The sequence below is a fragment of the Drosophila melanogaster genome, chromosome 2L, assembly GCF_000001215.4.
Source record: "Drosophila melanogaster chromosome 2L".
Lineage (NCBI taxonomy): Eukaryota > Metazoa > Arthropoda > Insecta > Diptera > Drosophilidae > Drosophila > Drosophila melanogaster.
Genome location: NT_033779.5, coordinates 5,404,025 through 5,422,494, shown reverse-complemented (window position 1 = coordinate 5,422,494; position 18,470 = coordinate 5,404,025). Strand labels below are relative to the sequence as shown.

The window sequence follows — 18,470 nt, the reverse complement described above, 5'->3', positions numbered from 1 at the left end:
GAAATAAAAGCGAAACAACGTTGTTGAGTGACAAACAATTGCAAGTGAAAGGCGTGAGGGGCGGGGCAGGAAAGGGAATTCCCCGGGGTGTTGAAGAGGTTACGAAAGGGGTGTGGTGTGTGGGGATGCAGTGCAGCAGTTGTGCTAAAATCTTGCTCTTCTTAATCGTTTTTTGCTTGGCTTCTGCCTCGTGCGACTTTTAATTAAGTATATTGCCTGCAGCCTGGCAACAGCAACACCAAAAGCGCAGCAGCAACATCTGCTGCTTCTTCTTCTTGGGCCGAAACTAATTTCTCCGGGCACTGAAAGAAATAATATGCTATGTCTTGTTGAATATTAAACTGACTTGCAAAATGTTTCCGAACTGAAGTTTTTCAATGTAACAATGAAGTTGTAAAATCAAGGTACCTTTTATATTTTTCAAGTGTAGCCACACACTCGCACACACCGTGGCACTCAATCCGGACTCCTTGTGGCTCATTTATTTGAGTGCTGCAATTGTTAACAAGCTACGGACAAGTTGCAACTTGTCTGCTGCACTACCATCTTGTTTTGCCGCCCTCTCCTTTGCCACCCATCAACCGCGCTCGCTCTCTCTCTCTCTCTCTGTCTTGCGCGTCTACTGCCCTCTCTCTTTCGCTCCCCCTTGAGTGCGTGCGCCGTAGTTCGAGCTTTCAACATTCTGCTGTCATTTTTGCCGAGGAACGCCCTCAATCATCCGCTCGTTTGGCACTCAAAATTCGCACTCATTTTCCCCTCACTGGAAGTGTTCGCTCTCTTTCTGACCGACTCGCCCCGTCCCGCTCGCTCACGCATCCGGGCTTAGCCCCCCCGCCAAAATGGCCGCCAGCAAGTTTTCGCTCACTCGGAAACCTGCTCTCTTTTCTTCCTCCTTCGCTTTCATTTCGCATTCGTCGCAGCTGCCGTTCGCACGAAAAATCGTCGTCCGGTTTTTATTTATATTTCCATGTGCTATATACAGTATACGCCCCATATTTCCTTTGATCTGGCGTATATTTCGCACCTGATTAATATTAAATTTTATTTGCGCTTCTCGCTCGCTGATTATTTCGATTATTATTTTCCATGCTTCGTCGCACATAATTCACAGGCCATAAAAAATGTGTAAAGGCGACGAAAAACGCGAAGGCCACTAAAAAAAACTAGGAAATTTATGATGGAAAATGTAGCCGTCTCACCCAGTCGTCATTTAAATCAGTTCGCGGACCATCGAAGCGTGAGAATATAAAGAAAAGATTTATGAGATGATACGATATTTGTTATTTAATTAAATGTGAAAATGCACCAATAGCTTTTGAACTTAAAAATTGTATAGATAAAATTTTAAGAAATATTTAAGGTGAAAGATGACAATAATTTTATCAAAACCTAGTTTAGAATTATTATTTGAATAATTCATTCTTACTGTAATTTCACCAACCACTTCCACAAGCAAACACTCTAATATAAGGGGGTATCAGTTAATTTAAAGTATATTTACAAACATTTATCTATTACCATCCATCACATTAGATTGTGTAAGTATTTTCCCATGTCTTTGTGGGCTTGCGGAAAATCGTTTTGCCCAGCGTTGACATCTTATTACGGCCAATAACGAAATAAGCAAGGCAATTAAGTCGGCTGCAGCTGACGCCCCCGTAAGAAATAAACTTGGGAGCAGATGCCTGCCATCCGTATCCGTAAGATACATTTCATTCCGGGCGGCCCCGCATGTGCAAATGTGCCACTCAAGTGGTGCGTCTGTGTGCGTACATGTCGTCCCGTAATTAGTGGCAAGTTTTTGCCTCCTGGATGCTCAGCCATCCAGATATGCCGGCAAAAGATGAGCTACAAATTTCTCAAATGTCAACACCGAAAACTGAGATGCTGCTTCTGCTGCTGTTGCTGTTTTTGCTGTTTTTGCATCTGGCCCCAAATGAAATGAACATTTTTCATGGCCTTGTTGCATTTGTTAATGCAGACTTGTCATTTATTAATAGTCAAGTTCACCCTGAGTTGCCGAGATGCTGCTGCAGATATTGATGAAGACTTCAGCAGATCAATCAGCAGGCAGTTCATTTGCTGCCAACAGTTGGCCCACATATATATGCATAGTAAGTACTGCGCACTTCTTACTTTCCCGATTATCTAAAGGATCTCTTCTCGGCCACTTCATTAGCCAGTTGACAGCTGCTAATGAACCTTTCAAAGCACAACCTCCTTTTGCGGCAAGTTCATTGAACGATTCATTCATTCGGCCATCGTGCACGAAATTGCGAAACTAATTTACAATGGTATTACTTTCATTTAAGTGGGCAGGCCGCTCAATTCTCAGGGTTGGGTGCTACCCCTTTGCAAGCTGTACTCGACTTTTTACCATTTAGATATATTTTGAAATTTATTCTTAAGTTCTAATACACCACTAAGGTAATTAATGTCAACATTTTTTTTACATATTCGTGACTTAAATATGAAACATTTCCTATAATGAAATACCTGATAACTACAATTTCCCTGGGTATCGAAATTTTCTTGGCTTGCGTATCCGTCTCGCAGGACCAACTTAAATTGCAGCGATAAGCTTTAAACTGCGAGCACTTCCGGCACGTTGAGCCCGGACCGACCACTTGGCTATATGTATATATATATATATAAATATATATCGCAGACAAAGTATATAGAACATGTATTTTGCGTCCAGCTCGGAAAGTGTTGGCAAGGATATGCTTAAACATGCAAATTTTCAATATGCAGACAAAACAGACACAGGCACAACATGCATGCCTGCCCAGAATCGCCGATGTGGATGTGGACTGGTGGACTTATAGACTGGAAGGGGTGATGGTTGGATATTTTCACTGGCGGAACGTGAAATGCTATTGGGGCCATCCCAGCCCCCTTTCATCGTCGCCCCCTTTCGATGAAATTGCCCGATTGTGTTGAAGTGTGATGTAGGCTTCGCTTGTTGGCCGGGCCAAGAGGCCTTTGGCACATTTCTGTGTCGTGAAATTAATTTCTCCGCTCTCGTTAAAAAGTGCTCTTTATTTTGTATATGATGTGTGTATGTGCTTCCAAATTACCATAATTAAACGAAGCTGACCAGCGGTCCTTTAATGTCGGTTAGTTTGTAAAGCACTTGGTAGCTTTCTAAAGCTCATTTCGGGACTTTTGTAAATATTTAGCAAATAAATACTCACAGAGAACTATGGTTATAAATACAACTTAAAAGTTATTATAGTAAAATATAGTTCCAAAGCATCAAAATGTTTTGTAGGTTATTAGTTTATAGTTTTCTGCAAGTGGAAGTATTTAAATTTGATGGTTTTAGTTTATCCAAACTATTAATTCAAATTTGATTTAATAACTTGAAAACCGTGCATTAAAAATGCTATGCAGGCAAACCCTTATTTTTTTTTTTTTCAATTCCCCTGACATCTTATTTTTCTGAGCCACCGTGGCTACCATCCCTACCCAAGATACATACTTGTCCATAACTATCATTTATCATCTCATAACACACGCCACACACTCGGATACCACTCAGAAATGAAAAGCCACAAAAAGTTGCCAAATCATTCGTCCGCTGGCTAAATGTACTCGTAATCTTCATTTGACATGCTGACGTTTATAGCGTTGTTTTTCAGTTGCTTTTGTTGTTTTTTTGTTTCCATGTTGGTTCTTTGATAAATTGAATAAATTTTATGGTATAATTAACTCGTGTTCATGGCTAATGTGAACGCGATCCGCCCTCGCAATTAAATATCTGGTTATTGCATCAAAACGGTTAAGTGGATCACGATATTTATGAACTGAATGTTTTAAAGTTCAATGGGCTTTAAATGTATGCATATGCAGAAAGTATCTTAAGGATGCGGCATTCGCAGGAGAAATAAATCCAGAGATACAATTTATGTGGAAAAAGAAGCACCCTCAACTGACATCGAAATACAAAAACATAATTTAGATAAAGGTTAGCATAATTCTGATAAGGCAACCACAGAAATTTATATGCTCGCACCTAACTGCAAATTGTGTGTAATGAGCTAAGCGGAGACCATCTCCACCTTTCCCCTCACCTTTGACCTCACCCTTAGCTGTATTTTTTTTTTCTTTTCTTCACCCTCGCCGTTAGTAGCACCTTTCATGTTTTCTAAGCCCGAAGAAGACATAAATTTGTTAGCGCCTGCCAGCCTGGTCAAGATCCCAAAACCCATTCTTTCGGGGGTGTTTTTGACGTGTACATTTTTTTTTTGTTGGCTCCTGTTCCTGTCCCGTGCCCACAAAAAAAAAGAAGAAAAAAAAAAACACGGAAAAATTAGTCGGGAGATATAATGTTAAGGTTGTGCCGCCTGCGAGATCGGTCTTTCGAGATAACTTGCTTCATATTTATGTTGGAAATTAGGCAAATTTTTAGTGGCGAGATAATTTGTGTACGACTTTGTCGCAGTGAGTGAGAAAATTTCAGGTATCTCTGGCGCATCCCAAAATGTTTAGGTTTTCCTGTGGTTGAAATGGAAATAAAAATGCTGTAACGCTTTGTTCAACAAGATAACCCAATTTTAATGGATAACGGTGAAGATATATTACTGCACAAATAAGCCATAAATTCTACTGGCCAACAGTGATGTAGTGTATACTGAAATGAGGCTTGAAACGAAAGTCAAATGAATTGACTAGTGTTTCCTTCTTTTTCACCCAATTTCCCCCAGCCTTTCCAATAATTCGAATTTCAATACAAAAAAGTTGTTAGCCTTGTAATTAATGTTAGGAAAAACTTTATATATTTTTCATAACAGAATGACACTTTCTCACAGTTTTACCCAAACTGAACCACCGACCTCAACACCGTAAATTAAGACATTTGGAAAGTTTGGCTTGTTGGTCAAAAACGATTTTTTAATTGTAAGCTTGAAAGTGTATAATTATTGGTTAGTTATCGGTTAGGTAAAAAAGCCTCAGCTCGGCATTTATATAAGCCATATTTAAATGTTGGCCCAGCCCCTCCTCAGTCAGCCACTGTCTATACTTCTTCTGACCCTTATATTTTAGAGGCCCATTTGAATGTTCGCCGCTTGGCCTATGGGCAAGAAAATTAAGTTATTAAATATTGCTGCTACGTGATTGAGTGTGGTAGGTGATTAGTGTCGATTGGAAGTATATTGTCAAATGTGAGGAAAATTAGGGGTTACTTAAGAGAAGAAACTCAGATCAAATATATACAGAATATAAAATGGATAGGTTTCAGATGGAAGCTACTTTCTAAGATTAGTGTTTTTTGCAATATAATTATTTACAAATTAAAACCCACTCAATTTGGCTTTGTAAACAAGTCGCACGACGTTGACTATCTCATTTATCCGTAGATTATGTCGCGATGTGCAACCCTTTCGAACAAACAACACTTTAAAATGTTAATGGCCGTGTAAGAGCAGCCCAACAGAAATTAATAACAAATGTCCGTGGAGCAGACATACATCATTAGAAATTGATGACGCATGTCGCGTGCAACTGCATTCATTGTCGATGGCATGCAACCCTTTTAGGGGCAGATACTGCGACTACGAATAGCAACATGGACTAAAACACGGAGTGGTAATTAATTAGACTTTCATAAAGAGCACAAAATTCTATAAATTATATTTCATTGCCGTTCCCAAATGTCAGTGGCCATGCGCGACTGCGCATCACGTGTTGCAGGTTGCAAGTTGCACGCTGCTCCCCATGCAACTAGCCGCTTGCAACCTGCAACCCATCAGCAGCATTAACCTTATTAATAGCTGGCCATATTTTCACAAACATTTATATTTGCCAGCCATTAAGCCACAATATTAATATACAGAAAAAAATACGAGCACAAATAAATATGAACAAATGCCTTTCTCTTTGTGTTATAAATTGTTTATTCAGTTTTGATTCCTCCTATCTTTTTGCACATAATTTAAATAAGTGTTTATAGTAATTGGATTTTGCAATTGCTTTTTGCGGGGAGTGTCTAGAGGGTTTAATTCAGCGTGGAATTCTCACAATGATTTGCAGTATTAGGAACACATGGGACGACAACGAAAAAACACAGCAGAAAGTGTAAAGGGTATGCGTATTGCCTAGGCCTAATATTAAATTAACTAATACTGTTATAATGCTACCAAAATTACAATACAGTGAAACCGGTTAAGACGGTTCTCTAGCTTAGCATCACATGCAACATCGATGGATGTCGCAGCAACATTTTCGGGGTTATTTACAAAGGGATATATTTACTTTCATTTTGTTCAACAACATTGCACATACATTTCGTTGGTATTCTAATGTGGTCTATAAACTTGGGAAACTTATGATATTTTGTTTTGTTTCAGACAGAAGGAATTTGATTGCACCTTTTTAATAAGTTAAACTTTCAAACAGCCCAATCTGTGATTTTTTTAAATTTAATTTTTGATTTTTAATGGGAATTTAAACTGATTTATTGCACACGAAAAGTAGGATTTCCAAATTTAAAAACCACATCGGAGTTTAATTTCTTTTGGGTGGGGCAAAATGGGAAAAGGTTGGTGTTTTTTTTTTTTTTTGGGTGGTTTAGTTGTTTTCGTTGGTAGCTGTATCCTATGGACTTTCTGCTCGATTGGAGGCTGGTGGCGATGCCTGATGCTGGGGCACCTGATACGGACTGAACCGCTGAGGATAATGATTCAGTTGGGGTCTGGCCCTCAGATCCGGAGAGGCGGAACCGCACGAGGAGGTGGGCGTGGCAGGAGCTGGTGGCGCCACCGCCATCGAAGGTGGTGGCGTTCGATTGGCGCCCGCTGCTGCCAAGGCCAAGGCCGCCTGCTGATTGGCGCTGGCCAGGAATCCGGCGGTGAGTTGGGGCCACTGCTGCTGCCACATTCCCAGCTGAAAGGCGCTGAGGTGGGGGGCCGGTGGGGGCGGCGGCGGTGCCGCCGATCGCTGATACAGATGTGGCAGCAACATCTCCGTGTACGGCGATCGTCCAAACATCTGCAAGTGCTGGCGGGCTTTCTCCAACAGCGCCATTGATGCGGCATCTGCCTCCTGAGGAGTCAATTGGGACATCAGCGGATCGGGAAAGAATCGCAGGGGAGCAGTACGCATGTGCTGGTCGAAGAAGAACGCATCCATGGGATCCCTGGAAATGTTGCACAAAAATAATTAAATGATTAAATAATAAATAATAATAATTAAATGATTCTTTTGAATTCGTGCCTCTAATCAGTCGAAACAATGACAGAGTTTGCTCTTTTAAAGCCATTGCCACTCTATTAAGTTTCGGTTGGGGAAGTTCGAGCTTGACTTGAGGAAACCTGGAGTGTCAGAACCCGATGAGCAACTTGTTGCTGCTGCCACTTCAGCCGGAGCAATAACATAATTACGTCGAAAGTAACTGCCAATTGCCGACACTAAACAACAGGAACAACAAAGCCAGCAACAACAGCAACAAGAGCCACATTCACTCATTATTTTCGTGTTTTCATTTCATGTACGAATCGGCATCAAAGTTAAAAGCGCCGATCTGTAATTTACGCCACTTAAGCCGCCGCCGTGCCGGCTACAACAGCAACATTGCTTTTGGTGTTGCTGCCGCTGCTGTTGTTGTTGCTGCTGTTGTTGCTGCTGCTGCGCCCGTGTTGCTGCTGGCGGCAGGGCATTTGCCGTCTTAATAGTCGCCGCCTTGCAACACTTTGAAGTCGCTGTCCGAAAAAAGGGCAGCAGTCCTCCAAAATGCTGCAAAAGAATTGCCTTTGGCGAGATCCTGTCGGGAGTAGGGCAACATGTTGCTACAAGACACTCAAATGTTGCTGATCCGCAGAAATGTTGCAAGCAATTTCGACTACGTGAAGAATATATCATTTATATATTTTTGGAAATTTTAGGTTTTTCTTATCACCGTTTATTTCTACTAAATAAATTCCAAAGGTGGTAGCACTTCAAATTGCCCTACTTTCCTTAAAGGCTCTTAAATGAAATGTGTATCGAAATCACACACCGACATCGGTCATATAATCATATAAGTTCGATCCGATTGATTGCCGGTGTTGCACGTTGCACGCTAATTGAAGATGAAGAACCTGCAGGAATCGCTTCGCAGACTGGCACTTTCACACATTTTCGCTAATCAGCGGCAAGTTGGGCTACTGTATCGGCTTTACGGCTCAACAGGACATCGTAAATCAGGCCATAAATCAGACATGACCCCATAAAAAACCGAAACGGGGGCAACTATGGACTAGAGGAATGGAAATCGGGCAAGACTAGAAGGGAGAAAAACTTACCTATCAAAGTCACTGAGACGCGACGAATCGCGAAATCCCTTCGCAAACGGATTCGAATCGATTTTCAGTTTCGTAATCAATTGATTCTGATAGGCCGTCACGGCCGTGAATACGGTCTCCGGGAAAACGAAGGTTTTATGGTCCATATCCTGCAGCTCCTTGGGACTGCCGGGTATGCTCTGGCCATGGCTCAACCGGACCAAGTGGATCCTGGGCTGGTAGCGGTGCATTGAGTTCAGCACGACCTGCAAAAAGTGGGTTTTTGGAGAAGAAAAATTCCCTGAATGCGGATTGTTTGTTGTTGTTTGTTTGGAGCGCACACACGGCTCAATAATAAATGTACGTCCATAAAAAAGTAGTCGACGTTTGTTTTGACTGTCCTCGCAGCGTCTTTTTACTCCACTCCTTCACTCACATCCACCGCCTTTATGGCCGTGATAAAAACGGTAGCAGGCTCGAAAATCCCCAGAAATATATATGCCAACAGGATTCTGAGACGGCTCGTATTTGCCACCAAATTGCCAACAATTTTCATTCATTTTTGTGCGCGCGCAATGCCATTTGCATATGTGCACTCGCGTTCGTTGGCAACCCTGGCTGACCCCGCCGAATCGCAAGACAATGGCAAGACGGGCCGCCAGTTTATGAGTTTGTCTTGCAGCCTAAATTATTCAAGACTGAGATGATTCAGGTTCGGGCTATAAAAGAGTAGAAGCTAACTTAGCAGCATTTTTTCGGAGAATTACTTTTAATCCTTGAAAGTTGAAGGTTAACTAACTAAAGCTTGAGGGTTATTTGTTAAAATTTTAAAAACTGTTAAAACGTATCGATCCATTCTAACTATAACTCTATTCTGGCTTTGTTCTGGCTTCTTAAAATCTGAACTCCATAAATTGAGACGCTTCGACTCACCTGTCCGCTCTTGTCCATCTCGTTGTTTGTCAACTTCACCTTTTCGAAGGAGACGACCTGTTTTCGCAGTGCCTCCGGACTCAGAGGACAATCCGGATGGGCGTAAATGCGGGAGGGTGGCGGCGGATCCGCCTTTCCGGCTACCAGCCACGAACTGCGATGGTAGGCGTAACGGTATCGCCGCGAATCAAGTGGTACCACATCCAAAAGTACGGCATATCGGTCAGCTGGCTGAATTTGCCGCAAAGGACCCGAGAAACTCACTCGAACGGTGGGAAACATGCGTCTGAAATTTATAAAACATTTAACAAATTAAGGAAATCTTAATGAAAATAATTTAATAGTATTGTATTGGATGGAGTACATTTTATGTTGCACCAAAGTCTTCGGAAAATACTAGTGAAGTCACGAAAACACACACAAGAAAAACACGAAAAATCATGAACTATTTTTTTATTGCCCGCCATTGTGTTGTGGCGGCAAAAACACAAAAAAAAAACAAGTAGGTGGTGAGCTAGCAAGGTATGTAAATAAGACGCATATTTAATTTTATGACTTTTAGCACGTTTTTGACACATTTCCGAAAGCGATGTCGTCGTCCTGAACGCAGGACGTTCGCCCAGCGGGTGGGCGGAACGGGGTGTGTACCGCCGACCCACCCACTTACCACCCACCACCCGCAGAAAATCGTGTTTGTGGTCGCAGGTAAGTGTAAATGACGCTAATGACCCAGCCCAGTTTTTTGTCATTTGTCTTGCAGAAAGAACGCCTACCATGAATCAAATAGTAAAGCCGATAGTCTGGGTTGCATAATTCTAATTGTTTGTTTAACAAATTGGTTTACTGGCGATCAAGAAACTTGAAACTAAACGACTGATATTTTCATAAGGCGTCTTTGCAAACCTCGCCGTATTATCTTAAGATACATTTATTCAATAACAAATGTGTTAATACGAGCATTTCAAATGCAAAAGGACTTTAATTGTCAGGCACGCAAATACAATTTGTACCTGTATAGGTTTGTAGGTCCCGATTGAAGACTTCTTTCCAGTCCAATTTTTTCCCATTTCTCCTGAATTTCAACCCACATATGTCAGTATGCATAACGTACAACTCTTGTTTGTTCGAGCTGTGTTTACAGCCCATTATTGTAATGGGCGGGCACAGTGTCACCATGATTGTTTCTGTGGCCGCGTATTTATCGCAGTTACCAGGCCAAAACGAATCCGGGAATCACAAGTTGTAATTGTGATTTGTGCTGTAAGCTCTTTCTGTTGCACTCGCAGTTGCATGCCACAATTAGCACCATTGTAGCGGGCACTTAACGTGTTTCGCTTATCTCGATATCTGCACGGACCCACAAACCGACTTCAACTGACTGACTAACTGCAGTCAAGCTTGACCGCCAAAACTCGAGAACGGAAGCCGCCAAACCGGAAGCTCCCATTTTGTTTCTAACCCCGAAACGAATGGAAAGAATTTCCATAAGAAGCTCATGCTACACATAATGCACTGGGCATAATACTTCTCAAGGTATTCTTAAGCACAAGAAACAATAGTCGATTTTTATTCATTACATTTTTCTTCAAAAGGGTTGATAACTTCATAAATCAATATATTTTTAGACACTTGGCCAATTACACTTTTACTTAGGAGTTTTGGCAAATATTTTTCTCAGTTTCGAGTAAAATGTTAACACTTTGCTGATGGCTTGACCGACCTGCTAATGTAATCCATAAATGTGTGAAAGCCGAGCAACTGCCACGCCCCGTTTTGATGGGCCATATCTAATGGCGCGCCCCCACGTTTCCATTATTTTTTTTTTTGTTTTTTGTGTGTTTGTGGTGTTTCTGCTGCTAGGCGGAAATGTCGTAAATCATATTCCAGCATTTACATACATTTTACGAGTTGAAGAGCCGCCCGAGGGCAGCTAAAGCAATAGCCACTCCCCCAGCCAATGCCAAGTTTGCTATTTCGCTTTCGTGGGGGGTTTCGACGGTTTAGTTTAGTTCGCCCGCTGGCCGAGCTTCTAAGTGTGGATTTTATGTATTTGTTTATGGGAAAATTAGGGAAATGGCTCTCACTCGGTTTTTCGGACCGCAGCCAAAGAGCCAAAGGTGCCAAAGGTTACAATTATGAAGTTTACACACCATTTGCCATGGGGTCGCTCGGCTTTCAATTAGTATGGTATACATATAAGCTGAAACATGTAGGAATGGCAATTCATTATCAACACCTTTGTTACAGCAAATTAAGCCTCAAGGTCTAAATTAATAAAATGCAAATTAGCCAGCGAGTAGGTGAACAAAGCGAAACTAAAAAGCAACCCCCGAAAAAGACAAGTTATAGACTATAACTTTGATCTTATCGCCAGCTGACAACACACTCCCTCCGTTCGCTATCTTTTATTATTTGATTAATTCATAACTCATACCCTGCCCGTTTTACTGCAACTGGGGATTAACTTGTTTCCGATCTATCTGCTATCTGCTGAGCATTTCAGCTGTTGCCCACAAATATTAATGAAGTTGTGGACACTGTTTACCAAAAAAAAAAAAAAATGCCAGAGCGGCGAAAATATCTTGACCTGCAAGGGGTTGCACCATGGAAATTGCAATTTGAACGCATCCTTGCAGCTCAGGCTACTGTCCTCGAATGTCCTGCGGCGGAAAAGAGCTCGGGCTAATAGGCGTGAAGCGTTTGTCGCAAAATATTGACAAACTCTGGGTATTTTGCGATGGGTCAACAAACAATTAGCCCGTCTGCGGACTTTTCCGGCTTTGTCTTTGGAAAAATGCCAACCTCAAAACCGCTGACAGCGTGACAAAATCGCAAACCACGTGATATTTTATCTCGGCAACCGCACAAACAAAGAGAACCATCCCAACCTGACCACGTAACAGGTAAAAAATTCGAACGCTCTGACTTTGACGCCTTTTCAACGTTGCCCCTGCTTGTAAATCATCTGAAAAGTCTTTTCGTTTTTTTTTTCTCGATTTCGTATGTGCTGGCAATTCGCGGCACTTCTTGGCCGCTTTTCACGGTTTCCTTCTGATGAGTGCCACGCATGCGCATTTGCATGTGGCAGCAACATTTTCACAGCTGCCAAAGCGAATTGTCTGAAAAATTGCGGGTTATAATGGAAAGAACAGATGCAACCAATGGAGTGATCACAACTTCATAAGGAAATAAGCTGATACTTAGTTCCTTGATGTATAATTGTTAGTTTTGAATTGCTTAAATATTCGTAGAATAACTTTAAGAATGTGTATATAGGATTGGTGGGTAACCTTTTTTTTTACCATCTTTGTTAAGTAATCTTTCCCTATTTCTATGTTTTTGTGCTTTCATTTGAAATATTGATAAGTGCGGACAATGGATCTGTTTCTACATGTTTACCGTTGTCAAATTATATCCGCCATGACAGACTGCAGCGAGTCATGCCATCGAGCCAAAGCCCCAGTCGTATATTTTGCAATTTAAAATGTATCATTCACATAAAAAAGTCCCGCATTGCCACACCCACTTAGCCACCTGGCCCGCCCCTTTCGTGGACATGTTTAGCTAGCAAACGATGTGCTGACATAGATGGATATCGCTGGGAATGGGAATTATTCTGCCACTGCTTCGGCTACTGTTTTTCCATCGAATTTGTGGCTTTTTTTTCTGGCCTCCGTTTTGCAATTGTGTTGCACGCGTTCGTCAAACCCGCACAAATGTAAATAAGTGTTGGCCGTTCATCGGTATCCTTTGACTAATTACAGGGCCGAAAAAAAAAACAGCAACAGCATAAAAAAAACAAATACAAAAACGCAAAAACACGAAGCCAAAGGAGCGATTGTCCCGAAAGCCAAAGGACATGCAAATGCGTTGTTAGCGCGACAATCGGCAGCTATTACAATGCAATTTATACTTGGTGTGGATCCCCGGATGGGGGTACCCAAAATGCGGGGCAACCGAAAGGAGTAAATTTGTTAATGTGTCGTAAATGCAGGGAGCGGGGCGGTGCAGAGCCGCCTGTTGACGGCCGCCAAAGGGTTAAGCATCAACAAAGCCAAATAATAAACAAAAGTTGCCAGGCAAAAAGCAAAGAAACAGTAGCAGAAATATAAAAAGAAAAACTAGCACTGGGTAGACTTTAAAGTACCCTACAAAAAAATTAAACAAATTATAAAAACAAAAGTGAAAAGGGAATATACATTCTGCACAATACATACTCCATTCACAGATGTGTGTGTATCATTTCATTGCGAAATTCCATCATACCCGAAATAAACCAACCAGAAAAAGGCCCCAAAAAAATCAACAAACAAAGGAAGGGAGATCCTAACTACCACCTAGCGACTAATGCGCATTTCGCATGTTTTCTGGGAGAGAGAAAAAAGGGCAAAAAAATAAAACAAAAGTTCCTTGCCCCAAACGGTTATGTTTCACGTTCATGTTTCCTTTTAAAGAACCCCCCCACCCCCTGAAAACTTCGCCACAACATTCGAACATATCGTCGAGCAATAATTCCTTCAACTTTGACTGAGTTGCGAATGAAAAGTCGTTTAATTCGGTTTCTTATGTGAGTATGCGTGTTTGTGTTTTTTGGGCGTACGTATGTATGTATGTTTAATGTTTGAGCTAAAACAGCTGACGAAATGGTTGTCTTTTGTTTTTCTGCTAATCGAAAATCGACGCAAATTACTTCAAAGCCTTGTCAATCAAAAAAAAAAAAAAAATACAACGACAAAAAAATGTCTTGATGTAAATGAGGAACTAACCGAAAAGCTGTTGATATTTCCAGTTAAGACGGCATGGGGCGTAAACGGGGCGTGGCCGCTAGCTTACAGCCAACATGAGCTGGAAGTTGGGCATTTGGCTTTCCATGGGTGAAAGGCGCATTAAAGTTTTTATTGATTGTGTTTCGTTCGAGGACTTTTCGTGGGCTCGATTGGTGGCCAACTGCCGGGGGCGGCATTATGGTTATGACCCGGACTGCCCCATGCCAATCCACTCCTCCCAGCACTCCGCCTCACCAACACCGCCGGCAAATTGAATTCCAACGAATGCGCTTAATGAAATAAAATGCAAGTTGCCGGGGCTATAAACGAAATGTGATCGATTATCGGGAAATTTCTTTCAATAACTGGCTATGTCGATAAGTGGAGTTTTCAAATGTCTAACTTGATTGGTTGGTGGATTGATTGAAGTGAGTTTTGAAAGATCAACAAATAAGAAAGTGAGAACATTTAAAAAAGGAAATTCAACTTAAATCTCATATAATATACAGTATACTTCAGATAAGCTCACTCTGTATATATAGAATATCCCCTTTTAAATAGAATAAAGTAGGCATATATCTGCGCTTGCATCTCTGCTAAAAATCATTCATGACTGCATCAATGGAAACCCCTGGTTTTTCCAGCCTACTCACTTAGGTGTAAACCCCTTAATTTATGCATTTGTTGCCGCCATGGCAATGGCACTGCACTCACCTGCCCGATTTGGTAATGATCATTTCAGTGCCCAATTCATGGAACTTATCCCACAGCTCCTTGGTCTCCAGGTGGCACTGGACGGGCGTGAGATCGTCGCAGTTGCACGAGCCCACTATCTTGGGCGTGGGCTGCTGTGGGCGTGGCATTGCCAAGAGAGATGAAAAAGAAGGAGTAGAGAATTAGGAGGCGATTTTAGTAGGACGCTCGAGGAGATGCATATTTCTTTCGCCACACTTAGTTGGTGATGCATACACACAAAGAAAATCATATCTACTATATATAAAATCTATTATATAAGATAATATAATATATAAGATAGGAAATAATCCTATATCAAATTTTTTGTACCTATATCTTATTTTATAAATTTTGCTAATAATACTTTTTGCTAGCCACTTTTTCTAGAAGCAAAAAGGATTTATGTCTCTGTGCAGCTTTACCTGGGCTGGTGATTCCTCTGGCGACAGGCGTTCGAGTTCCTCCGGACTTTGCGAGGGCGGGGGCGGCGGTGGCGAGGGCGTGGCAGCGGCTCCCACTGCGGCAGCAGAACGCCCTCGCTGGCTGCTTGATTTGCTGTTGGTGTTGCTGTTGCCTGAGTTGCTGCTGTTGTTGGTGTTGCTGCTGTGATGATTGTGATGTTGGCGTTGTTGCTTGCCAGTTGTTGCGTGGTGATGTGTCTGCTGCCTTTGTTGTTGCTGCTGCTGCTGTTGTTGCTGTGCAACACGCAATGCCTGACGCGCTTGTTGCTGCGCCTGCAATGCTGCCGCTGCAGCCGCTGCTGTTGTTGCCGCCGCTGCTGCTGCCGCAGTTGCCGACGGCATTTCCGAGTCACTGCAGTCGACCACATCAACGTCAACATCATCGTCCGCATCCTGGCCTGAATAGCGCTCCACAGATGCGGGACCTACACGACCAGAAATGAATGGGGGGCAGAATGCGTCAGTAACTAAGTCCCAATTATGGAAAAACAACTACTTGCAACTACAAAACACAATCATTAAAAATTAATGTTTGATACAAGTAACCAAAAATAATTAATATTAAATATAATGATACTTAGAGCTTATAAGTTTATAAAAAAGATTCCTACGAATTTCTAACAGTAAAGAATGTGTATTTAAGTATATCATTTCTTAACAGACATAAGTGCTAATTGTTTGTTGTCATATTAGAAGAGCATATTCTTTCAGTGCACTTAGAAAAGAGAGACATCAGCGTGGCTCGTTAATGTGGGAGTTGCTGCTGGGCTGCAACATGTTGCATGTTGTCGATGACGAGTCGCAACAGCAATGCCAACGAGAATCCAGTTCGCGACCAGATGCATTTTACAGATTACGCCAGAAATTCAATTATTTGCTCAAAATGCAATTTCATATGTTAATTTCGTGTGTATTTGTGTGCTGGCATTGCCAATGAAAATTGCCAATTGAAAGAGAATGGTGTGCACGATGGTGGGGGGGGGGTCGGTTTTCACACTAATGAATGCATCTGTTTGCGCTTTTGTCTCTGCCCAATTATGGCATCTAAATAGTTTTGCATTCAGAGTGTATATACAAATGCGATTATACATATATATGTATCTGCTCTGCGCCTGTCATGTGCATTTCCCAACCCCTTTGGCGCATTCAAATAGGCTTTGATTATTTTATTGCCGCGCATTTGCTGCAATTATCAAGTCATCAACGTTGCATTGTCATCAATATATAATTTATATTGCACAAAAAGGGCAGCAAAAAATGTGGAAAATATAGAAATGTAATGCAGCTGCGACAGTTTTTCAAGAGGTGGGTAATAAAGCAAGTGAATATTACTAAGCAATCGATTACATGACTCTTTACCAAAGCCAATGAAATATGTTTATATATTTTCCTAACTGCTTTACGTGTTTCTAGAAATATATAGAAATATCAACTACATTTCAATTTTCTTGCTAGCACACTAACCTACTAATTTGCTTTTGTTCTTCATCAAGTCTCAAGTATTCAAAGCCAATTTGCTACACATATATTTTTCTGGCAATGCATTTTGTTTCTGCTCTTATGTGTGATTTTATCGAGTTCTATTTCGATTTTGAGTGTACTTTCCTAATCTTGTATCTGAAATCTGAATTAAAAAATTCACATAAATAATACATAAATGTGATAATTGGCTCTTCGTCACAGCTTGATTATTTTCAATCATTTATCAAGCCTTTCATATTTTAATCCTGGATCGTAAATATTTATAGTTAAATCAGCAGACAAGCCCGTAACTTGGGATAAACATCAACATGCTAGATATGCCAGAGTTAAAATCTTTTCAAACTTTGACTGGCCAATTTATTAGTCTCAATCGAAAGAATGGAATATTGAATATGTTAATAGAGTGAAACTTGTTTGTAGTAAGGAGCTGAATATGAATTCAAGAATCATAAGAAACATACGTTCATGAATGAAGCGATGGGACTCAAATGAAGATTGGTTTTTAAGCTCGTTTCATGCAAACTAACGATATCAAGATACTTATTGTTCTGAAACCCAATCGAAAATGAAGCCCTAAAATGCATTGGCTATTTTTGAACAGCTCTTGAGTCTAGTTTGCGATGTAGGCCTGATATTTTAGTGCGGGAATTACTTTACTCACTCAGACTGCGTTCCGAAGGTTCGCGGCTGCTTGGGGCGTTTCCGCCGCGCGCCATAATCGCCGCAATTGAGAAATCCGTGGCGAAGGAAATGTTGTGCTGATTGTGATTGTGATTATGATGGTTGTTCAGCGGATGGTGATGATGATGGTTCTGATGATGATGATGATGGCTGCTGCCGTTGGCTATGTTCGCCGCTGCCGCCGCCGCTGCCGAAACAATCTGCTGCTGCAGCTTCGACTTGAAGTTCTGCGTCTGCGACGGCGAAGGCGTTTGCTGCGGTTTCGTATTCGCCGGCTGATTGCTCAAAAGCATTTTCGGGCCGAGACCAATTGGTAATGCTGCTGCACGGATTTTAGCCAATTCTTGCCAAATATATGCTCTCAAAGGTTTCGGACTTTCTTTCCCGCTTTTGTTGGTATTTTCTTTATCGTTTGCCTATTTGTTGCCCATTATTTGATATGTTTGTATTTGCATTAGTTCTACTATTTTGGGACTTGTTTGTTTAATGCTCTTTAAAATATTATATTCGGATTTAAACTGAATTCTTTACAATTTTCTTCAACATATTTGTTGATTTTTTGCCGGCTTTTGCTTTTAATAATTTAAACTGCTTTATCACACAGAGTTGCTTTGCTTCCTTTTTATATATGTATGTATGTTATTATTCTTGTGCCGTTTGATTTTTTATTAAATAATAAAATATTATAAAATTTGTCTAATTTTTTTTTGCAAATAATGTGTATTATTTTTTCCAACGTTTTACGACACACTTTGCGACTTGACGACTTTACGCCCGTATTTGCGGTCTCCGGTTTTTCGTGCTATTTATCGTAATTTGCGTATTCTCGAGTAGGAAACGGGAAATTCCGGAGCGCCGTCGCTGCTTCACAGTCACGCAGCTGACCATTGAATGAATCCCAATTCGCTTTTCGCCATGTAAACGCCAAAAGCGCCAAAGCCAAAGCCAACAAAACCAACAAAAAAACGCAACGCAAAAATCAACAACAAATACGAGGACGCCGACAGCGAAGCCAACTGCGACGTCGACTGACCCCCCAAAACAGAAACAACAACAGCTGATGTGTCTTACGGCGAAAGGTTTTCAACACCACGTAACGCGACGTAAGGAAACATTTCCAGAGAACATGGCCCGAAACTTTCCTTACG

General features: G+C 41.4%; 1 protein-coding gene across 2 annotated transcripts; it reads right to left on the bottom strand.

Annotated features, from left to right (window-relative positions):
- Positions 1 to 5,901: 5,901 nt before the first annotated feature.
- On the bottom strand, positions 5,902 to 18,215 carry H15. Of its 2 annotated transcripts, none has more exons than NM_001298698.1 (6): positions 17,303 to 17,862; positions 15,121 to 15,584; positions 14,678 to 14,808; positions 9,198 to 9,483; positions 8,286 to 8,530; positions 5,902 to 7,141 (listed from the first exon to the last, which is right to left on the bottom strand). In NM_001298698.1, the coding sequence occupies exons 1-6, from the start codon at positions 17,613 to 17,615 to the stop codon at positions 6,601 to 6,603; spliced, it is 1,980 nt and encodes a 659-aa protein (NP_001285627.1). In that variant the 5' UTR covers positions 17,616 to 17,862; the 3' UTR covers positions 5,902 to 6,600. The 2 variants fall into 2 exon arrangements, with proteins under 2 accessions (NP_001285627.1, NP_608926.2); NM_135082.3 differs by having other exon boundaries at positions 6,567 to 7,141; positions 14,678 to 14,811; positions 17,303 to 18,215.
- Positions 18,216 to 18,470: the final 255 nt, after the last annotated feature.